This window comes from Sceloporus occidentalis, unplaced genomic scaffold, assembly GCF_023333645.1.
Source record: "Sceloporus occidentalis isolate IW3139 unplaced genomic scaffold, rSceOcc1.0.p SCAF_113, whole genome shotgun sequence".
Classification (NCBI taxonomy): domain Eukaryota; kingdom Metazoa; phylum Chordata; class Lepidosauria; order Squamata; family Phrynosomatidae; genus Sceloporus; species Sceloporus occidentalis.
Genome location: NW_028317093.1, coordinates 2,920,779 through 2,946,652, shown reverse-complemented (window position 1 = coordinate 2,946,652; position 25,874 = coordinate 2,920,779). Strand labels below are relative to the sequence as shown.

General features: G+C 34.9%; 1 protein-coding gene across 6 annotated transcripts in view; it reads left to right on the top strand.

Annotated features, from left to right (window-relative positions):
• LOC149282552 (diacylglycerol kinase beta-like) overlaps nucleotides 1–25,874 on the top strand; it is a 167,726-nt gene that overhangs the window by 66,479 nt on the left and 75,373 nt on the right. For all 6 annotated transcript variants that reach the window (XM_089498076.1, XM_089498074.1, XM_089498075.1 and 3 more), the window contains one exon: nucleotides 774–838. In XM_089498076.1, the coding sequence (XP_089354202.1) occupies nucleotides 774–838 (65 nt within the window). The remainder of the gene's footprint in view (nucleotides 1–773; nucleotides 839–25,874) is intronic.

The following is a 25,874-nucleotide window of genomic DNA, read 5'->3' as shown; positions in this document are numbered from 1 at the left end:
GTAAATTGTGCTTATTTTAATGTGTGTCCTGTAACCAATAAGTATTATTTCACAAGAATAATTTTTGAGGCAGCTGAAATCTGTTTTCTAGAGGTACATTGAAAAGTATACAATAATGCAATCAAGGCACTAACACATGAAGAACACCCATAGTTGGGAGTACTCCACAGGAAGAGCAGCATAACTGTGGGCACATATAGGATACCTTAGTCTGTGGGCACAGATCAAATGCCTTAGTTGGGTGGAACTTTGCTATCAATGGTTGCATGAAGTAAGGCTAACACTTCAACTGTGCGTTTGACAGGATCCCATTAAAGAAAGTGCAAGTGTGTGCAGTTTTTTTTAATCTTTCCACTCTTACCTGCGTCGTAGATGACGTGGTAACTGGGGTCAGGGCAACTGCTGCTTCTCTTGGTAAAGGGACTGGATTCAGCAGCTGATGGTTGATTATAGAGCACTGCAACAAGTTGAGGAACATGTCAGGATGGCAGAATTAAAATAGAACACAGAAGCATTGTGCTTGAGAGCTGATTAGAAGATTTGGTCCCACTAGCCTTCCCAGTTTTACTTTTGTAAAGACTCAAACCTTAGATTCAGGATAGCCGTATGCCAATCCTATAAATCAAAGAGTACCAGTCATGGTAAGTAGGGCACTGGGCTTGAGGCAATTAATTTTTGGTAGGAGTCCTAATAAACCGTTATCCTGCTCTTCTTAGGAGAAATTATAATGTAAAATTCAAAAAGATTGAAATGTTAATGTATTTGCTTTATAGGATGCATCAATTGCCCACAGATTTCACATGATGAGAGAAAAACACCCAGAGAAGTTCAACAGCAGGTAAGAACATTTACGTGTCAACTTTAGACATTGGAATATCTTTAATTTGATCAAATATTTTCTTTTGAAAGTCTTCTTCATTCATGTAAGATCAGTACTCCTTTATAAGTGTATAGCTTTACATCTTATTTAGCAGTTTGTATGTGCATGTAATTGTATAAGGAAGCAATAGTAAATAAGGGATTTGCCTCACAGTAATGTGAGAAGAGTCTCTCTGACATTATGAGATCTCTTTTGTTAGTTTGTTATTGGTTGAAGCCATTGGTTTCACAAAAGTGTGCTCATTTCACATATGTAATTTTGCAGAACCCATACATTAGTTCCCAGCACTTTAGGTATATGAAAAAAATAGCAAGACTACCATTCAACAGTCTGATTTGTGTTTCTGGCATTTTACAGAATCCGTTGTGTGAGTTTACATTTATTTAATGAAATGTTCTGCAGTTTTTTAACAATGCAAATTACTCTCAAGTAAACCTAAGTAAATGATATCTGTCTGTACACATCATTTACAAATAATGATCTAGGACATTCAAATGTTATAGTGATGGGTAATATAAAAAGCTATGTGTTTTATTCTTTATAGTAGCAGTATGTGCAGTATTGTGCAAAAGTTTTAGGCAGGCAAATTGTAAAGTAAGAATGCTTTAAAAAATAGACAGATATATTTTCATCACTTAACAAAATGCAAAATGCAAATCCATGGTCTGACTACCCATTCCCTTCAAAACAGCATAAATTATTTTTGCACAAAGTCAGAGATTGTGTAGGCATATAGTTAGGTATTTGATTAAACAATTATACCAAACAAGTGCTAATTAACATCAGTTTAATATGTAGGTGAAACACAATCATCTACTGAAACAGCTTTTTAGGAGGAATAAAACTGGGTGAGGAAAATCCAAACTCACTAACAAGGTGAAGTTGCTGAAGACAGTTTAAAGTCATACATCATGGTAAGACTGAGCACAGCAACAAGACACAGGGAAGATATACTGCATGAGCAAGGTCTCTCCCAGGTAGAAATTCCAAGGCAAACTGGGGTTAACAGATGCTCTGCCAAGCTCTTTTGAAGAAGTACAAAGAAACGAGCAATGTTGAGGATAGCAGATGCATTGTACGGTCAACAAACCTTAGTGAAGGGAGATAAAAAACATCAGCTCAGTATTGACAGAAAACAATGGGACTCTGGTACACTCCTCCCTGTCTGGTCAGAGATGGCCTTCATCGAAGGCTTGTAGCCAAAATCCATACCGCCAATGTGGAAACAAGGCCAAGCGAGTCAACTATTCACCAAAAAACATGCCTACAGCATGTCATTGTATTGGCTTCCTGTGCTAAAGAAACTGCCTTAGCAAATTATTATATAAATAATAATAATTTCTTCTGAGTACCCATATGCACTTCATGACAGGCACATAGTCTCTGTATTGGCATGGGGGAGGGGACAGAGATAAAGGAACCAAATCCCTCAACCAATTTTCCAAATAAAACACAGACAATAATCCACAGCTTTAATATAATATGATTTTCATTGACCTATATTAGATAATTGCACAGATTAATGTCATGAGTCACCTAAAATTAGGGTTAAGTGGTGCCCCGATTTTCAAGAGAAAGTCTCCTAATGGAGACCTCTGTCCTCAGTTTCTATTTGTCCTCAGAACTAGCTCCTGAAGCTCTACTTGAGTCCAAAGGTAAGTGTCATTTCTGATATATTTTTTTAAATCTACCAACTAGCCGGTTTATTTTATTGGATACCACCCTTAAAAATAATGTCAGTGGTATGAAATGCATTTGGGGGAGGGCTGGCATCCTCTGACTCAGTGGGGGACTACAGCCGAGTGCCCCATCTTGGACACTGTCCCTCTTTATAACTAACGCACCCTCACACTAACACACACACTAATACATGGTTACACACTTGCACACACATTTTAGCTTTCACTCACTCTACACCTACACATTTAACTTGTCTTAATAGCATGCTATTAATGTGGGGTGATGCAACATCATGTTAAGTGGCCCCACTGAGCTCCTTCTTCCATGACAGCCCAACACAATTTTGGGACAGCCCTTTCTGAAGAATTAAAAGCAGACTAAGGACAATTTCCTCTTTGCACCCTGTACAAGACACTTAATAAAAGTTCTTTGTTATGCTTACATTTAGGACAACATATGTCTGTTTTTTTTGTTGTTTCTTTATTTTTTATTTTGGTCTGCATAGATCTAATTTCCATTCCACCAGATAAGTCAATAATTCTCCCCACGCCTTGCCTGTAACCTAGAATCATATCAATAAAACATTAAAATTATCCCCAGATATCATTTTAAAATTAGGCCATTTTATACCAAATGTACCCTACCTCTTTTTTATTACTAACAAAAGTACATGCTGTATGAATTTATCAGATGCATAGCTAATAGATAATCCCTTTCAGGCTAACTGAACGCAAACAGCAAGTCAAAAATCCAATCTGGCCTTTTCTTTTCCTGCAGGCTCCTGTAAAGTGTAGACAGGTTGTAAGTACTATAATAAAGACATGCCTGGCTCCACCAAATAAGCATTCCTAGTTACCTGTCAAAGAAAAGATATTAATTATGGGTACCCTGTGGCAATGAACATAATGACAGCTATGGCTCCTGAAGCAGCCTACGATATAAGTTTCATAAATGTTATTGATTTGCTGGGCTTTTGAATGCTAATTTCAACTGTATAATAATATCACATCATTTAATGTTGTTTGGCTATGAGAGCTATTAGATGAAGTGATAAAAATTAAACCTACGATTATTGTCAGGTTTTTCCACACTACGTTCTGTGCATTCAGAAAATCTATCCATACAACTCATGTATTAATTTAATGAGTGCCCTGGAGCACTTCTCATTGTAGTTTACAAGAGGGCATCTTGGTCCCACGCATAATTCAATGGGCTTTATTCACTAAGGGGATAAGAGACACAGGACCAGCTCAACCCTTCTTGAATGGAGAAAGTCAGAACCCTTTTCAACTTTTTGTTGGATGAATAAACATCATTACACAAACACACCTGGGATCTCTCCAGCTTTTGCAGTAAAGCTCCATGAATCACAACTGATTACCAGAAGTCCAGGGCATCTGCATCCCTTTTGTGGTTTATTAGGACCAAGCCCTGTTTCTCTGACTGAACCCATTCCACTGAGGTCTCCCATAAGGAGCAGAAGGAGAGTATTGGGTTCAGTAAATTCTGACCTATGTCCACAAAATCACATGGTGGGCACCTAAATGTGAGAAAACACATACCAAAAATGGTATGCCTGTTTCCAATCCCACCCGAACATAAGATTTAATTTTGTAATAAAAATACAAATAAGTTCCCTGTGAGGCATGATATCGGTGTAATGTAATGCTTTTTTGACGTAAATATTTGACCATCAACCAACTTTGGTAAAGTTTCAAGGTTGAACTTGTAGGATGTAAATAACATTGTTTATCGAAACAAAGCAAATGCCTTTCGTATTCATTATCAGTCTTTAATGTTTTTATATTTTGCATAGGTAAAGTGTGTTTGCTTTTTCGGCCATGTATCACTTCCATGCAAATGATGGAGAATTTTTATCTTCAGATGCTTCATAATAGTATTTAGTCTTATGTTTTGATTAGTTTTTGCATAGCACATAGTACATGCAAAAATAAAAATATACTCTACCCAGTTCCTTTAGATACTTTTCCCTGTGGCATCTTTCAGGTTTATTCAGTTTGCCGGACAGCTGCAGGTTTAACTTGCTATGCGTTATGTAGGCATAGCCCTCCATAATGAACTATTAAATGAATAGTGAAAGTAGTGACACTTTGTCATACTTAACTATGCATTATGTAGTACCAGCTCAGCCTTCCTTGAAGGAAAGATTTGTTTGTGTACATTCTTTTGTAATGCATAAATAGTAAGATCTTCATAAGAACCCAGGGGATTCTGAAACTCATAAATTAGTAAGTAACCCCTACTATATTGGTTATGTGTTCTGATCAGTGCTGTCATGTTAGACTAAATTCCTAGAAATATCATGTAGACCCACATTTTGGGAATAAAACTGGTGAGTCCTTAATGGCAGGTCAGCATTCACAAGCAAAGCGTGCTTTCATACATTCCAGATGTATTCAACTGGCCATCTTTGTTCACGCCCAAATATACAGTTTTATGTTGTCCGGTCTATTAACATTATTGTTTTTATGTATAAATGAGAAAAAGGCATAGGGTTATTTTGTAGTTTTCAGTTTTAAACTTTAAAATCACTTTTTAATGTATCGAGATATGCAAAATACCAAGCATGCAAATGCACAATGAGATGATGAATGTATGTAAGATAAACACAGAATAGAATGAATGCATAATAGACACCTAATTATGATCACATGCTTTACAATCAAAATGCATTCATCCGAAATCATTGATGACCTTGCATACTTGTTTGAAGTAAAGTGTTTTAGCAAGTGATGATCATCATATAATAAAAGGCAAAAAAAAACAATAAAGGGATCCCCAAATCAGATGGAACAACTTAACAAAAAAGTGTCTGATTAGCATCTATCAGAATGCTGAATGTTAAATGATATTAAAGAAATATTTCAATTAAAAGTTATCAATTCATTCAACAGCTGAAGGTGTGCCTCATATTATACATATCATACTCCCCTGGATACTTAAATAGTTTAACATTTAATTAACATTTGAAACAATACATATGTCCAGCCTCTGTGTAATAATTATCTCATATTGAATCCTGTTTAAGAATGCATAACATAATGTCATGGATTACATCTTGGGCATTTGACATTTGACAGGGCCCTCCTGTTTTGTCCTGTCCACCCATTGTACAGCACTACGGAATTTGATGGTGCTATATAAAACAATAAATAATAATAATGACAATAATAATAATGGTATTATAGAGAATGTTTATTAAAAGAAAACATCCCAGTACTGTGAATTAGGCATTGATTGCCATAGTGCTCGATTAGAAGTGGACCAGAATTGTTCTTTTATAGTAAATATAGTCCTTTGGATGAATGCATTAAATACACAAATAATTATCCTAGTTGTAAATGTTAACATCTTCTTTTCTATTTTCCCAATTTATACTCAATTTAATTTATGAGTAAACCTGTACAAAATGTGAATTTTTCACTTCATACCGTATTCACTCGATTATAAAATGACCCTGATTATAAGACAACCCCCAAAAATTTGATTATTAATTTAGGAAAAAAAAGAAAAAGCCTGAATATAACACTACGCTATAAAATGTTTTATTAATTCACATGTAAACTATTTTTTCATATTTAATAAAAACCATGATTGAGAAAAATTAATTTTTTGTTTTAATTTCCTTTGCCAACCTGCCCCCAGTTATGCACATCTGCCTTATACCCCCTTAAATGCCACTCTGCCCCCCAGAAATGCCTTATATCCCCATATGCCACGCTGTCTCTCTGATATTCCTTTTAGCCCCGTATTTGCCACTGCCTCCCTGATATTCTTTTTAACACCTATATGCCACTCCTGCTCCAGAAAGCCCTTATACCCCTCATATGCCACTCTTACCCTCCCCCGACTTACCAGTGCTTCCCAAGACATCTCCCCGTGCTTCAGGTTCCTTGGTGTCTAGCGGTGGCAGCTGGTAAAGGTCTGCACACAGACAACCTCCGTTGCTGCCGGCACTTCCGCCGGGGCATCTATGAATGAGCACCAGAAGGTCATGTGACGCCAGCGGTCCGTCATTGAAGCCCCGGCAGAAATGCTGGCAACAGCTGAGGTTGTCTGCGCGCATCCTCTCTTTCTCTGCAAATCCATCTGCATTATTCTGGCCTCTTGGAGTACTTCTGCAAAGGGCAGATCTATGGCGCACCCCATGGAGACAAACGCATCCCACAGAGACAGCCTCTCTCCCAATGTTCTGATTGCTGAAGCGGGGAGTCCATGTTTACAGAGCGGATAGTGGGGAGAAGCAGTCCAAGAAAGAAGACAGAATACATACTGTAAGAAGATACAAGACAAAAGGAGACAGGGACACGGAAGTGGTTGGTGGATAAGGTAGAGAGACATTGAGTGAGAGTGAGTGAGAGAGTATGTGACAACAAATTTCGCTTCTGAATAGGAAAAGCCCTCCCAAATGTGTAACAAACCAAAATTGTTACATCGTACATTAGTTTTTAATTAGATTGTAGTATTTGCAGAACTATAATAGGGATCCTAAGATTTTACACCTGCTGGTTGACATTTTCCTGGCTTATAACAAAGTTAAGCTGTCTCCTAAGATTTAAATAGGCCTCTCTATCCCTGAAGTAGGTAACCCGGGCTAAGTACTTTCATGCCAACGTACAACAAGACCTATAGTTATGTCCAAATGTACTTGTATAAGGCACAGGGTATTGGGGAATTATATTTTAAAATATGGCAGTAGACTTGCTGGTTGAAAAGTTTGTTTTTTTACGTTTCATTTAATTCCTGGGTTTTCGTTTAAGGTCTTTTTGGTAGAGTTAACCTGGTGTTCTCTTTTACAAATTATATCAGCAAATACCAGTATAATTTCATTTTATTTTTCAAAAGCAGCATCATGCATTATGCTCATATAAAACACTTTGTTCCCCAAAAACTCTCCAATGTTAATCCAAAATCAAGTGTTTAATTATACACACTTAAAGAATACAATGTGCTGAACACAGTACACATATTTAATTAATTCTACAACTGGATGCAAGTACCTGTTATCCAATGAAACATTCTCATTTTTGCAGTTGTATTCAATACAGTTGTTTTCAATTAATTTGCAAGCTACTAATTTCCTTTCACAAGATGGTGCTAGTGCTTCACTTGTGTACCTCTCACCTTAGATGACCGAAAGATTTTATTAAGTCCCATTTTAGGTATGACCTTGCTGTTTTGTCTTCTCGTAAGTAAATTATTCATTGTTCTTAAAAATCTATGTATTTGGTAGGAATCCATGAAAGATGTTGTTTTCAGCAAGCCATTATGTCTAATATCTGTTGATTTTTAAAGGGAAGACAAAAATAAAAATTATCAAATACATTCCAGTGGCATAAAATATTATACATATCTTAACTACAGAACAACATGAACGATGTAACATCCAACATTAAAAATTGTATTTGGAGAGGTAGGTTCATCCATAGTTATAAGATTGGAAGGTCTTTAATTCAAGTTCACCATCTAATGCCGTAGGTGATAATGTCCTCACAGATCTGAAGAAAGGTATATGTTTATATTATAATATAAAACTAAATAATTTGTTGGGTTCTTAATGAATAATGAGGAATTACTCATATTGAAGCATTAAAGTGGCATTGACTACTTCACAAAGAACAGATACCTGAGAGATGATGCCAGGCTGATCTCATGTGAAGTTTAATGACGATAACATTTTATATAAAATCTTAATGGTGAAATACATAACTACTAACTTACCAAGAACAATTTCCATTTAATGATATTTGCTTCACTATCCCTGTATTTTCCCCAAACCATAACTGTTCTCTTTGAAGCACTCATTTGCTTTTCCCGTTCTATCCAGTCCTATATTACTACCGGGCGTTTGATCTTAAATGTGCATTGTGCACAGGCTTTAGGGTTGACATAGGTCTATACAATAATCTATTCGATATTTTTTTCCATAAAACAGAAATTCTATCAAACGTAACTTCCCAACCACCAGAATAAAAATAGCAAAAAAACGAATTTGTTTTTTTACAAATTGTAATTTTCCATGTATAAAATTCCCATTATATCTTAAGTATGTGAGAAGTGAATTTGCACAAGTGATTATGTGTATACTTTTTAATTGAAGCTTATACCAAATGTATTGCAAAGAAGATCATTTATGAGAGTAACAAACTGCCCCACTGATAGGATACATTAATTTGCTTCCAAAGCTTTTCCTTGTACTTTATAAGAAGGTGATAATTAGGTTTGCAGATTAGAATATAATCAGACCACTTGCGTGCCTCCTTGTTAAAAATATATTTTTCTTCTTCTTGTAAACTTCAAAATAATTAACCTAATCTGAAAAAAAATGCATATATTATTATGTTTATGAAAACCTGAAAAATAATATAACTGTTACTAAACCATTCTGAACGTTAACTTAAAAGGGGAAAAAAACAAATGATACATTTAAAACAGATGAATTTATGTATTAGCAGCAGGTTTTTCCTATAAACAGTCTTCATTCATATCCTGATTTAATTTTGTGCTCTGTCATTACCCATTCTAGAGTTAATCTCTTTTAAATAACACATAAATATCCCATGCATGTTATTTAACACCCTGGATTTGTAATGGTGTTTTAAAAGGTGTAACAAAAAGTGTGTTGTTTTTTTTAAAAAAAGCACTCAAACTACTAACATAATGAAGTAGAATACTGACGCTTCGTGACATAAAGGAAAATATCCCATTTAAGCATATATATATATATTAAATATTAAAATGTAGTAGATTTGTTTCATCAGGCCCTGCACTATTATCATAAGTTATTAATTCCATCTATTGATAGAGAAAAGTGATTGCTTGATCGTATGCCCCACACAGTAGTTTAATGGTAGTTAGTAGTTAATTTTGATTGAGCAAGTGTTTACCTTGATCGATTGTATCAGCTACAGAATAATTGCCTCTCACCTTTAGCCTTTTTTACCACTCTCCCTATCACCTCCTACTAGGCATTAAATAGAAACAGAGCATTAAAAATGAGACATATTTTTGTATCTCTGTCGATCTATCTATCTATCTATCTATCTATCTATCTATCTATCCCTCCATGGTATAAGCCTGCGAGCAGGGTCCTCTTTATCTAATGGTGCTATATAAATACAATATAATAATAAAATAAAAATAACATAACAACAATAGTAATAATATCTATGCAATTTATCGTTCCTACCCATCTAGAATACTAACTTCAAGGACCTTCAAATTGTAGGGAAATATTTATTAAAAATATTTTATACACATCATTTGATTAAAATTTTAACAATATAGAAAAAGAAGAAAGAGAGAAGAACAGCTGAAATAACTCAATAAATGTTGCGCATTATTGTCCAAAAAACAAGTCAATACTAATGTTGATGTGTGTTATATCATTAGCATAAAGGGAAAATATTTCTGTGAACAAAAATGAAACACTTTGTGTCACCATCTAGTCTATTTGCTTGGAAATGGTAGAAACACACACATATGTATTGCAGCATTGCCCTGATCCTTGATATGTGTTAATAGTCCTGCCTTAAAAAAAGGATGAAAAAAATATCGCTTGATCAAACTGCACAGTGTGATCTCACTATGTAGGAACACAAACTATAACACATGCTTTGATATGTCAGAATGTGCTTTATAGAATGTGTTTTATAAAAATGGGCAGGAATTCCCATTTTTTTCCCTTTTATGATTATTGTGACTGCAAAAACTCTCACAAGGTACAGGAAATGTAGTTTTCAATATTTTACCCACTCCTACTCTCAGTATCACCTTTTTATATTAAGACAGGGACACTTGGGAATTTAAAAATACAGGGAATTATTAGTAAACTTACTTTGTGTGCTTGATTTGTCTAGATTTTGACATGTGTAGGTACAAATATGACCTGCAAGTGACTTTTACGTATGGTTTCATAAGCATGTGCTAAACATGTACATGCTAAACAAGGAGGACAAGATTATGCAAAAATTCTAAAATAAAAAGGTATAATGAAAAGTTAGATGTTTTTTGTTTCTAGCAGTGAACTATAATAGTTTTAATTCAACAAGCTAATATCCCTAGTATAAAGCATTATTTATTTAAACATCTTACATTCAAAGCATTCAGATACGATGGGGTTTTCACACACAACAATATATCTTGGTATGTATAGGGTCCTTTCAAAATTTTAACAAATACCTTTTTTTATAAAACCAAAAAAGGGTCAAAGCACATTGAGACTTGCCCCAGGACAAGCATCTCCAAGGATTTTAATGGCACTTCCAAACATCGAATTTGGTGGCCAAAAAGGACCATTTGGCCCATCTAGTCTGCCCATTTTCCCTTAAATAAACACAGAGACCTTAAACAGTCTTTGGTCTTGTCTTGTTAAAGGACCAATAGATGCAAAAGATCTCAGTAAGCTTTTCCTCAGAGAATGACCCAGTTGGCCTTTGATGCTGCGTGGTCAATTCAGTGGGAATAAACCTATTATCGTGTAGTAACTCTCTTCAGTACATTCAACCTTATATTTGATTATCTTGAATATGATTTGTGATGGTTGCTCCCAATTATGTAATGATGCTTTCTAAAATGCATCTTAGGTCCCATTACTATACAGAGTATTTCCTATGTACTGAAAGGCTACCACATATAAAATTAGGCATTACCAAAACCACTTTATTGTTTAGTTTATTCTTCTATTAAGCAAAAGATACAAGTTTCATAGTGGTTCGTCAGAGAAAAATGTGAGTAATACAATACACAATATTGTAGGGTATTTTATGTTCTTGTGAAGTCTATCGTGTAAATCTAAAAACAGGTATAAAGTTAGACTCACTGGGGTGTATGCAAAGTTCAGCTTATGACAAAATAAGGCTTGAAGTTGTAATTGAACATCTGGGGTGCAGTCAGAATGAGTTTGAAGTGAAAGGCTACAATTATGTGCAAATGAGTATGTCATCTGAACATAGATATTCAAATATATTAATTATACCACTGTAGAAATCCTGTATAAATAATAAAGGTGTCTTAGGGCACCCCAAAAGATAAAAAAATAAAGAAGGAAAATGATACAAATGTCACTTAAAAAGATAAATGATAATCTTAATAAGCAGCAAAGAGCTAGGGATATAGAGATATCTCTTTGGAAGTATTTCTCTAATACTTTTGAACAACCTGTCTCCAGAATGGGTCTGTATTTGTCACGTTACATTTTCTTTATAGATCACCAGCAGATTCTGTAACAATGTTACAAAGAGGGAAAACATCAAATTACCAATACCATTAAAATTGGCAATGTGCAAAACTGACAATAACAAACAGACGTTAAGACAAGCTAGTGCAGAGGGAGAATGCCTGCTCATCCACAAACTCTCATATATTCACTGGTGTAAGGGTATCTACATTTACCATAATCCATCAGAAACATCTACCTGTAGTTTTGATAAATTCATATTATTTGGAGGTTTTTAGGATATTGTGAATTATTTTTACCGTAAACTTTCTCCTATTTCTATATACCTTCTGGTCAAGAGTGTTCCATTCATATCAGGCAAAAAATATAATGTAAGGCACAGGGTCATATTACATATACCACAAAAACACTAGGCACTTAAGGCTCTAAACTGAACTAGAGTTTCTGTCAGCCTCTTCAAGACACATCCTTGTGGTCTGGGGGCTGCAGTCCTCTCACCAGTAGAAGCTCCTGTGCAGCCTGTGACCGGGGACACAAGCCGATAAAACATGAAGGGAAATGAAGAGCAGAAAAGCATGAGAAGAAGAAAGACATTGAACAGCCACTGAATCAGAGAACACTACGTGACCCAAAGCCCTCCTACTCTTCCTCCCTGGACACTGGGAGAGAGGAGCTGGCTCGGCACTGGATCAATCAGGTAATATACATACCTGCGGTAGAGCTGGTTCCTCTTCACTAGTGTCTGTCAGTACCTCGCATTAATCCGAGCTCACAGGCAGAGCAGGTTATGACAGCAATGGAAAAGCTCAGACTTCTACAAATTAAGCGATTGCCCCATGTGCCACTTGGTTAGTCCAGTCCTAACTATTTGTCTAGAACCCGTTCTAGTTGAGTTAAAAACTGGTTAACCATGTGTATTTAATGTTGATAAAAAGGGATTTTTAAAACATTTTTTTAATGTAGTTATAAATCACACCACAATCCAATAAATCCAATAAAAAGTAAAAATGTCAATCAAAGAGAAACATTTTATAGATGATAATTCCATATATATATATTGATAACGTCCTTATCTGGATAAAGAAATGTTTACTATAAAATTGGTATATAAATACATTTGGATTGTACAGATCTCTATTAAGATATAATAGAAAATGGTGAACAGTAGGCTATTTTTAGAAGGATCAGCTGTTCTAATCATGGGCCAAGATGTTAACATTTGAGTTATTACCTAAAAAATGAATAAATCTTTTACTGAGTTTTATTTTGATAGCTATGGCACATAGCTATTTTATACAGTAAAGCATTGTTCTGTATGAGACACATTGATAATAAAATGTACTACGTTCAATCCTGAAAAAAAAATACAAAAAAAATAATAATTCACATTTAATAATTAACTGTGACCATTTATATAGGATGTTAAAATGTAGCAGAATGTCCCCTCTGATGCTAATATGTTCTTATTAAAGAAGAGGCTTTGTGACTTTACCTTGTGCTACAATATTTAAGGTCTTTATGACTTAAAGTATGCGCTAGCTTGGAAAGTCTACATGATGTACTGAACACCCAGACACTGACACCGTAATTTAACATTAATAATGTATTTCTCATTTACCTGTGTTAGGGTAAGTCAATTCTCAATATTGTTCTTTTCACATAACAATCTTTGCTTTTGAAATGCATTCACTTTTAGATCTAAGCCTACTGTACCAATACAGATGACTGGAAAATACAGCTGAATTCTACAAACAAAGCAGAATTCAAGGTATTGCTTTGCAGATGCAAAATTAATCTCAATCACAGCAGTGTGCTGACAAGTATAATCAGAAGGCAAATCAAGCGCACATTAAATTTTACTTGTTTTGCATTTGTTCTCAAATGAAAAGCTTGACAAGCAACCTCAGTACTGAATATACACACAGTAGATTAAATCAATAAATAAAACTAGAAAACATGCCTTTTAGTTCTCAAAGTAAAAAGCAAAATTTCAGCTGCTTAAAACCTTTCCTCTAATGAAATAGATTTGGCTGTTCATATACTTAGTTGTAGAGCGTATGATAAAAAGAATAAAAGGTTTTCTTTTTATATGCCTAGAATTTATGTTTAGATGGATTTATTCATTTAACAAAAATGATGTCTTTTAAGTAAAGTAAAAAGTTTTATAACTTCTATCAGCTGATATCTGAGAAAGAAAGACAAGAACATGGAGCCTGTATTTTTTCACATCTTTCCTATTTTGGTTAATGACGACTATAATCAGAATATTTGTCTAAGGCATAATTAGAATGTTTTTTTTAAAAAGTCTGATAGGGTGTTTTCATTATGAATATAAATAAGTGCTAAAACTGACTTAGTCCATATGTTTTCAGGATGTTTTGTGCTTCTTTTCATAGATCTGTTATCTAAATTAAAACACTACTAACCCCAGCATAATATGTAATTTCTGTAGAAAAATGTATACTTTGTAGATTAAGAAAAAAAATGTTAATATTTAAATGCATTAGATGTATCAAAGAACCATGAAACATATTTTACATTTAAACGTTCTTTTTTCTCAATACATACACATATTTGTATACATGCATAAAAATAGGTTTTCAAGGTTTTGAGCGACACATAGAAGAAGGGAATAAAGGAACAGTAAAACTAATATAAAATGATACTAGGAAGGGGAATGAAATGTGGGCATAACGCTAGTGACATATATTAGCTTTGTGATAACCATGCAGCACACCAGCCAGCCCTCACCTCTTACCTCCATGGCCGTCGTCCTCAATATTGGATGCCGGGGTATTATTTAATTTGTGCTATGGGGGCCATGTTGGCGAGGTATAGTCCTCCATCTGCCTTCCTGTACTATTCTGGTCACTTTTACCACTCCCACCTTTTATAGTCTTTTTTTCTTTTAATGGTATCAAAGAAAACCCATACTATGTGATTATGAATAATTGGTGTCAATATGGGATGCTTGACAAATTGAAATCTTTATATTAGTTCTTTTTTATTGGACAAGGTAGAAAATACAAAAGCTGTCAGAACCTCTGAAGATAGTTTCTACAAAACACAGTCTCATAGCTCAAATAAGTGTTTCAAGAACACAGTATCAGATGATCAGTTTAAAAACTTTAGAAGACAAACACATTGTTAATTTAAGCGCATGTGGATAAAAATCCATAACTCCCGTAATTATTTTATGATTAATAAGGAGAACAAGAAAATATTAATATTTACCCAATCTCATTATAAATCAGTCATTTTATTTATATATATATTTCAGTTATTGTATAATTCATGGCCTTATTTTATTATTTTTGATGTTTTGTCAATACTATTAATATGATTTGAGGTTTAATAATTGTCTTAAAAATAGACTTAGGATACACTCTTTAATTCATTTAAGATCTATAAGGAAGTGTAATTAAAAGTTAGATAATATTCATTAGACATGTTTCACTCATTCTTTATTGTGCTAAGCAAGTTGAGCCAGAACTAAGCCATCTGAAACTTGGCTTGTTGAGCAATTTGCAACCAAGACACACAAGCATAAAGATAAAGCTTATGAGAACCAAGTTGTCAGTTTTAACATAACTCACATGAATTACCTGCTAAAGTGCAGGCTTATAAAAAAAATTTTATGGATGGTTTCAGTAGCTCAACCCCCCCACACACACACACAACCTCCCAGTTGCTCAGGTACCTCCAGAACATCAAATAGTCCTGTAGAAGAGAGCCTTCCTTTATATACTTTGTATAGATTTACTAAACTTTAAAACATTGGATTTCCATTAAGTACTTCTAAAAGGCAGATTTTTACGCAAACAATCAGTAGCTACACCATTTAAAAAAATACCACCAAATAATAGTTCTTTAATTATGGAAGGCTGCTCATTGCCCCGTACATCACAAATGATAGTATTCTAACTATAGCAAGTGGTTAAATTAAATTCACCTAGACAATGTAATTAAGCTAATTATCACTTTAGTCTATGACTTCATCTGAGAATGTCTGACCTCCGGAAGCCCTGTGCCTTAGATTACAACATCTTTTGCATTTTTAGAGTATAAAATAAGACTGGTTCAATGCATATATCTATATAAAGAAGGAAACTGCTGAACGATTTAGAAGTACCATGACTCTCTGTAGATGCAGCATTCAATAATTCATATCTGAAAATAATACAATTATGCAGAAACAGCTGCCATATTTTTACTCTACTCAGTACATCAGTATACATTGTAAAGAAATGAAAAGACAGTACGTGAGTATGTGCATAACTCTTAATATAAGCCCTTTTAACTTCACTTAAGTATAGATCAGTGTAAGAAGTTTGCAAGACACAGTAAATTTTGACGTTTTGAGTAATCAGATTTATATGTTAAAAGCTGCTTTGATTGGGCAATGATCAACAGTATCAACAGTCACTCAATCTCCCAACAGTAATTTTGACCTAGATCAATAGAGAGATTCTTAACTAGCTGCCCCCCAATCATTTATTGCAGGACGAGGGGGTCCCTCTCACCGCTTCTGGTCTCAGCTGTTTGGATTAGACACACGCTGAGAGCATCAATGCATGTCTTTTTAAAACATTAAATGCATTTTAAGTAATAAGATATTTCTGCACATGGGCATATTTATACCTCGTGGAGCTCTTGCACAAACCAGTGCTACGGATGGCTGGTTGCGACTGTGCAACAAAGTGTTCTAATGCGGAGAAGATGAATTTGGCCAAACCATTGTAAATAGCTAGGGGTGGGGAAAGAGGGGATTGTGATGAATCTCTCTATGTTACTTTAAAGATGCGCTTAGCTACCATATACAATTAAATGCATATGAACTGTCCTACATCGGTTCATCCGCAATAATTTATATTCATTTTATGTGACAGCTGCCAGCCACCTACATCATTCACACCAACAGGATAAAAGATTTTGAAACTTCAGTAGAGTAGACGGATGTATATAGCCCTTCTATATATCAAATGTACTCATCAGTACCGGTGCATGTTAGTTGATACAATTTAACTTTAATGCATAGTTCATATAACTGGTTTATTGAGATCCTTTATTGTTCCTTTAGCAAATACAGAACTTCAATGTCACAGTCAGAGATTTAATCAGTGTTGCCCCATTTTCTTAATAAGATTATCAATCAAATGTAATATTTTCTTTGACAATGAGCTAATTTGTAATAAACATTGACATAGGATTCCCACAGAGCAACCACTGTGATTTGAACTTGAGCTTGACAACATTGTGTGACTATTTCCAGATTGAAATAATGTTTGTCCTTTTCAAACTATGGAACAAGACAATTGTAAATTTTTTAGATCCGTGCATGATTAAGACTATCATTTTTATTCATGAATACCTAATATTTCTGATTGTCTTTTTTTTCTTCCAAAAGTAGTACATTTTTCCACCTAAATATGCAAATGTTAATCTTCCATTGATTGTTGCAAACGGTATCTCCAAGTAACACATGCTTTTAAAGTCATATTTAGTTTATTATTAGCTTATTTTTTAAGCAAGATATATTTTTAGATGCATTTAAACAAATTGCAATTTGATAAACTGTCAAGTGCCTCTGGTTTCATCTTTTTATTTACATTGTAATTTGCTGGAACCCATTTTCCAAGCAACAACGAAGATATGAAGATGCTAAATCCATAGAGCAAAATTTGTTTCTACGCATACTGCATTTAATTTAAACAGTTGGGTTTCATATTAAAAAAAAACAATTTAAACAAACATGTTAATAGCCCCAGTTCTGCTCATAGCTATTATAATAAATATTTCATTGCAACAAATATGTTGGCCAGTCAATAATGATAATAATAACTATATTTTCGAAATCTTTAGAATTATGTATTGTGACTTCACCTACAGCACTGTGCACTTTTCAGGGGCTTTCTTCTGTGGTGCTTGGCTGCACCTTCCCCTTTAATTTAGGGGAATCCATAGTCCTGGAGGCTTCTTAACTTGCCCCTGGCACTGACAAACCCTGCCATATATAAAGCAAATGAAGCAATGTTTGCAAATGTGAGGAGATTGTATGTGTTTTTTGGTGTGATGAAGGTACTGTTTTATTATACTTAACTACCAAATTTATTTTAATTCACTGTTGTCCATTTGGTAGCCTGGAAGCAATATGTAGCCCCCCAGCTACCTCTTGCTGGCTGCCTTCATTCAAAACATCATATTTTGTTCTTATAGCACCAGTGTCAGTCACAGGGTTTATTTTTACCCAGCCATTATACAATTGACTCATCATTTGTGCTTAATGAAGAGTTGCCCTATGTGCAAGCAGCTACCATGTCAACTCCTTCTGGACGATCCCTTGCTTTGCAGATACTGTGAGTGACTGACATAGCCATATTCTTGGAGCAAATCCCACAGATTAGCCTTTTTTTGCTATCATCACCAACACCAGGAGCCCCCTTTAAACATTCAGTAGCCCTACAAGATAGAATCAGCGATGTTGTCAATGGTATTGTAAATGGCAGCCTATACAATGCTGTTTTTGCTGCCCTCTTGTGTTTTTTGCTTACCTGTGATGCTGCTTAATGCGCCCATCCCTTCATGTCCTTTATCCTCTGCAATACTGCAGTGTATTATAAACCTTTAAGCATTGCAACAACAAAAAAGTTACAACTACAAACAATTATTAATAGTTAATAATGTTGAGTATGTTATAGTATTTGCACAAAAACTATTTTATATGATTCTGTGTTGAAATTATACAGCACCCTGTATTTCTCTGCAATTTATCTATAATAGAAAGCACATACGGATGTTCACATGCACTAAACCTGAGTATCAGCTGGCAACAAACACAATTAGTAACCAGAAGAACATGGAAGGAAACTGCTAATAGTTCCATGGAAAGTATATTTTAAGTCTCCAGATCTATTTCAAATCTGAATAAGCTCAAATTAGTCCGATGAGCTACATGCATAAATCTAAATAGCCCTTCACAATGTAATCCATGATAAATTTTACAGGCTACCACATGATATCTCCCATGGCTTTTAAGTAGACTTAAATACTCAGTAAATTGAAGGAAGGCAATATTAGCAATACTTATTCTCTTCTTTACCTGATAGGAGACATTGAATAATGCAATATTAAGTAGACTCCAATAAATGTAAAAAAAAAGACAACACTGGGCCCTCTTTTAATTGATTATATAGACAATGTGCCTTTCAGACAAACTTATTGATTGTGTTCATCAAGCTGATCTTATGATAAACAAGGACTCCAGGTAATTATAATCCAAATTAGTATGAGAAAGATCAGCTGCCAGGAGAAAAAAAAATGATAAGAAGATTGTCTGATTTGATGGTACAGGAGCAATTCCTTTTAAATCTGTTAAAAATATCAGATCGTTAAAAAGAAAATCAATCAGATTCAATTAATGTCAGTAACATAATGCCATTCGCATTTTCTCAATACAAAAATCGAGGCGGCCAAGATTATACTTAATATTTATTACTTTTATCACATAGATTTGTTTTATGTTTTGCTTCAGTTTTTGTAGACTTTCTTATAGTTTATTTTTCAGTACTCTTAATGGCAACTGGGAACTTGACTTGGTCACTCAGAGTGGTGGATTCGGTCTTCCTCCGTGATCAGAGAGCTCTCTGGTATGAGTTCTAGACTGCAGTTCCTTGGAAAAATTAAGATTGCCAGTTTTTCTGTACTACCAACACAGACTATTGGTCAACAAATTTGTAGATAACTGTAGTGTACTACATCTGAACAACACTTGTAATAAAAAGGTGAAACTTGGCAGAAGCAGATGCTATGTATACTGCTTCTCAGTTTGAAAGTGCCAACTGTGGTCTAGCATTTTCTGATGTCATGTCTGTTTCTTAAGATTCAGTCATAGAAGATTTATAGTCCAGGTGCTCGAGTACATCTAGCATGAAAACCACTAATAATGTCAAAAGTATTATTATTATTTTTGATGACGTACACCAAATACATTTTCCACCACCAAGTTGATGTCCAGATATTGTGTTATTTAAAAACTTTCTTACTTTAAATGTGTGTTTTCATAAAAAATAATTGTCCTTGGATTCCCTCTCAATGTTGGACACTCAAATATAGACATCACTTTCAAAATGTTGTTTTTGGACTTTTTGGTTTGATAGGCAGATCCATTCACTAAACAGCAAGCAAGGTGGCAGGAAATTAAATTTTGCAGCAGTAAACATGCAGAAGTCGAACTTCATGTGCATACAAATAATAACCTACTTGATTTGCATAAACTGTAGGAGAGTCAAGTTCAAAAACACAAGCAACTTGTGCACTTTAGCTTAGTTATTGCTGTGCATATAAAAAAAAGGGGTTCACTAAAGAGCAAACCTGGAAGAGAATTTTGATTTCAACTCACCAGTACTTTGCATCATAAAGTGACAACTCTGGCAAGTTTCACCTCTTAGAAGAGCTGAGATGGCTCTTGTGTAAAGATGAATCGGTAAGGCTACACTTTTTTACTATATATTATACAGGAGCAGCAAAGATCTTCCTGCAAGAGACACTCATTGGGGTGGGTCCTTCATTTTTGTCTATTCCTTAAAAACCTTTAATTTGACTGACCAGACTTGACTAAGGTAACATGACCTAGCATGCTAACACTCACATATTAATTGTTTTATCCCCCAATCACACTAGGAACATTATAGAGGGTAAGGGGGGACACAGAATGGGGACTGTGTCTACCACAGGGTACTTCTATACAATGTAAGCCTTCCTTGATTTAATTAGCTACCTTCGACAATGCACAAAGGCTGTTGCACCCCTTTTATTAATAGGGGGACTATTGGTTAATTTTGTAAAATGTAATTATTTAACTTATTTAGTGTATTAGTGATTATTGATCACTAGTTAGTTCCAGCACGCATTTGCAAATTATAGGTTAATGAACCTCCATGTTGCTTGCTTTTTCCAACTCGCACCAAGTTGCATCCACCTGACTATTTTGCAGGAAAGTATATGCAAGTTATTAGCACATGACTGGCATGTGCTAATGTGCCTAATGGCTTTATTGATTTTTGCAAATTTTTTAACAACTTGCAAGCACTAACAGTTTAATGAATAGACCCCATTGTATAGTGAAGTTGAAACTGCAACTCTTCATTAAAGCTTCTGCTTTAATGAATAATCCTTAAATACTTACACTCTAGGCTTTTCCCCCATTTTAGTCATATCTACCTTTTTTTTGTGTTCCAAAGGAACTGCTAAATTCTTCAGGTTATGGAAATGGTTTATAACCCCCTTTGGATACAACCCTAGGATTCAGCTGACTCATGAATAGAGTATTTTCTTTTTTTCCCTAGTAGGCCTGGAGATAGCTTGAGGTACAGTGAACTATGGCCTTTTAACATCTATCAAGAGGTGTTTGAGACGTATTAAAGGGTTCTTCTCTTTGAGGGACTGGTTTTTCTGCTCCATAATTGGCCAGAGATATATGTTCTAGGAGAGCAATCCTTATCATAGTTAATAGTCGGGAGTTTGTGGTTAAATAATAGTGGCAAGGGTGGCACACCTAACATCTGATATACTACTTTACAATAATCTATCATAAGCGCAACTGTGTTCTTTCACCCCCTATCTGAAGCTTTTAGGACATTTCAACTTCCAGCTAAGCGGTACAACTAAACAGGCATTGTCGATCAATATGAATGCTTCTACATTGAACGGTAATTTTCAGCAACATTTTATGTTAAGCTATACATTTGTAGTGTAAACATATGATTGCATCAAATACAACATTCAAATCTCAAACTTTAATACTAAAACTTACTTCAGCAAGACATCCTAATTGAGCATAAAAAACATAATTTAATCTGAAGTCCAATAAACAAATTTTGTTGACTTAAATACTTGTGTAATTATCTTTTCAAACATATTTCGGAATTCTATGAAGGAACCTGGCATTTTCTGTGAGCAAACATTCCTTTTCATTTCTTTGTGTACACACTGGGACTAAATATATGGATATTATAATCATTATTATTAATCAAATTTAAAAGCTGGTAGATGTATCCAGTACATTGTAATTTACCTAGACTAGAAAAAATGTGTAGTGTAGTACATCGCATTTCAAGCGAATGAGATAATACTTGGTGTAACATGTTCTAGCTGAGAAAAAAAGATCATATGACAATAAGACTTTCATCTGCTGATGCCTGTGACAGAGCTTCCCAGTGTTCCTGTCACCCATATCTGTTGTAAACAAAACACTGATGAGACAATGACAATAATTAACACAAGCTCCCATAGTACAAAAAGGCTCTATTTTTCAGCTACAGTGAGCTGAATGATTGCCAAAAAGTACACATGTAGGACAGAACACTGTATTATTTTAGCACTGTTCAGCCTGTTAAACAATACTAATTCCTCTCTGAGATTTTTGATTGCCAAATATCAAGATCTCTGTGGTGTTACTATTTAACCCATTTTTGGCCAAGGACGTAAGGGATACGTCACAAGAATCTGCTCCTAGAGAACCATTTACCATTCAACTCTAAAGTTGTGTATGTGTGTGAAGATCCCACAAGGTTGGCTGTCTCTAAAGTGTTGGAAGCACCACTTGTAGCACCAACAATCATTCCATTGTCAAATATCACCCATCGATCTCATTTTTTTAAATCTAGAAAAATATGCCTTATACCCTATATATTTTATTACAGCCAAATGATACACTATTTGGCTGTTTGTGTTAATGCTTTGGTGAACCAAATAAAGTGGCCACTGAGTGTATGTGAATTACAGTTGTTAATATATAATGGATGTCAATGAATGGACCTTTATAGTGTTCAACACTGAGTCTCCTATCCCTGGAGATTCAGCCAAGGGAATGATCATAGCCACGCTGTCTCAGAGTAGAGGTTGGCTCATCTTTACATGTAAACTCCTTTCTCACTTTCTCAGATGAAATACATTTTATCTGTGTTATACCAGAACTGATTTCACTATATACTTACAGTTAGGAATTATTGGTATATTCCATTTTTCTCCAATATGCATATTGTCATTGCTTCCAAAACCATTACAGATTTGCACCACAATAGAGAAATAGAGATATATTGATTTTGTCACAGACAAAATGAAGGTTAGTATATTGTAAATAAATTAATAATGTTTAACAGTATCTTGAAAAAATATAGTCCATTACATATTTTTTGGAAAATACCTTGCTTACAGACCCATATATTGGCCATATATAAAAAAATACATAATTTGTCTTTAAGTGGTGATTGCTCTACTGATGTGCCCATTTAAAATGACTGTTCTATTACAAATGTACTAAAAGAAAGACATGTTGTTATTCACTTTGATCTTGCTGTAAGAAACAAGTTCAGCGAATTCTAAAAATACCCTGGTTGCTTGTGTCTGCAGTTATTGCGACATAATCAGATATATGCATTAATAACGTATTAATAAAGTCACGGGGAAGAAGAACTTTATTTTGGAGAAAGAAAAAAAAAAAAAAGAGCAGAGGTACGCATCATGAGAATGATTATTTTTGATACAGTTCTCTTTTGATACCTTCACTCAGCATGGGGCTGATGATGGCTAATTAGGCAGTTAATACTTTACAGAAGAGGAGGATCCTGATTCCTGAACAACAGACCTCAAACTGAGTGCACTTGAGAACCTATCTCTTTAATGTGAAAACAAAACAGTCAGAACCTTTGCAATCATTCTTTTTCCCTAACTATACTTTGCACATTTGTGTATATATATATATATATATATATATATATATATATATATATATATATATATATATATATATATATATATATATACATATATATACATATATACTACAGTCCCCTGACTGAGACTTCATTCCCAGGTTGTCAGCCTTTTAGGTCAAAAGGTAAATAGTATATAAAAAGTTAACTTTTTCTTACTTTACATAGTATCATTTACCATAATCAATGCTGTAATAATAATCCTTGTTTGCCAATTCATTTTTTTTGTTGATCACCAAAGTTAAAATTTACACCAGTCTTACTGAATGTGATAAGATTAACTTGTTTTTTACCTTTTTTACATTTCTTTATTATGGACACACTTCTTTCGACAAATATAGGTAACACAACAAATATACACATGTTCAGGGGTAACGCCGGCCTTTGGGGTGTGCGACCAGGGGGGCGCCGCCGCGGAGTACTCCTCCTCCTCCTCCGCCGCCGCCGCTGCAGGATCCGCTGCCGCCCCCTCTGCACCTAAATGAAAACATTGTTGGGTTTTTTTGTTGTTTTTTTTTTAACTTTATTTAAAATCCTCCATGTTAAATAAAGTTTTTTTAACTTTATTTAACATGGAGGATGTTAAATAAAGTTAAAAAAAACAACAACAAAAAAACCCAACAATGTTTTCATTTATGTCCCGGGCAGGGGCGCCGAGCGGTTGCTCGTGAAGTTCTCAGCAACCGCTCGACACCCCTTACTCTCTGTGACTCCGTCGCGGTGCCGGGATCTCATGTTGAGCGCCGGCAGGGGCGTGGGGGTAGTTTGAAGGGGCAGGGGGGGTAGTTTGAAGGGGCAGAGGGGGGTAGTTTGAAGGGACAGGGGGGTAGTTTGAAGGGGCAGAGGGGGGCAGTTTGAAGGGGCAGAGGGGGGTAGTTTGAAGGGGCAGGGGGATAGTTTGAAGGGGCAGAGGGGGGGTAGTGAGGGGGGGCACCAGAGGAGTAGTTTGCACAGGGCGCTGGAACACCTAAGGCCGTCTCTGAACGCATGGGTAAATTAATCCATTGTTTGGAGAGAGTAAACGTATCAGATTCAGCAGAAATTCATCTTCACGCGGCTCAACTTTCTTAGCTATTCATTGTTTCAGAGTTTATATATAAATGATAAATTAAAAAATTACCCAGAAGTTGCTGTTAACTAAATGAGAGCGTCTAGTTCTCCCACATCTTCGCTCACCTCCTGAACGGGGCAGAAGGGCCCTGGGTTGAGGGGTCCTGTATGCTATGGGATGGACAGTTTAAATATGATTAAACAATTTATTTTAATGCAGATTGTGTCAGTCATTGATAATACAGATTATTTAGCAGTTGATCATAGACAGTTTCCCAGCACACAAAGCTTTAAAATATTAAATCATCTTGATAAAAACAAAAAAAAAGATCAATAGCTTTTTTATTAGCTGTCCATTTGTTATTATATTGGTACATATCCCTTGTAATTTTTTTTTTCCTTTTGCGATGATGCTAGAGGTTGAAAGTCAATGTTACCTTTTACTAGCGCTGCCTGCTATAAACGGAATCGTTGCATGCCTTATGTAAATAACTCTAACATTCACTCAGCCATCATTATAGATTTTCTTGTAGATTCTTTACACCACAATTTGTTTTTGATACTTAATTCAAGGTTGTCTGATGGGAAAATTTGCCAACTTTTTAATAGCGAATGTGGCTCTTAGCGGAGATGTGGATCTCATAGCTGAAGCCTTTATGAAGGTGATTATGATATATACGTTATCATCTGTCTATGGATTTTGTTTGTTTAATGTGTAAGGAAGGTATTGTTTGTAACAAATGATTTATATTCAAATATTATATGATATTTTACCTCTAAGAACTTATAGCCTATTCCTACAGTGTAAGTCACCTCTTTGTTCAAAACTTTCTAGGACCTGTATATTATGTTCCTTTATTATAGGACCATAATGCTACCATTGTAACCATGATGTACAAATAAACACTTATATCTATGTTTACTAAAGGTGGTGGATGTTTTAAAGTGTAAGACGTTTGTAAGGTTGTCATCTAAATGTAACTATTGCTAAAATGTGCCATCCCACAGGGAAAAATGTGCCCAACCCCTGTTGCTCAAATGTTTAAAATAGTGAAATAATTTGTCTCAGGCATGAGTAGAAAATTGTGGTTCTTCTTTAGAAACATGCTATACAATAAGACCATGCCTCCTTGTCTGTTAATTGATACCTTTTAGATGATTAGATAAGTAAGTAAATAATAGTATTAGCATTTATTTTCACAAATTTGATTTTGCCACACATGTAAGGAAGTTCAATTTATCATTTGGGGAAAAGTGACTTTCCCCACTTTTACATGGTAGTCGGTGTCCAAAC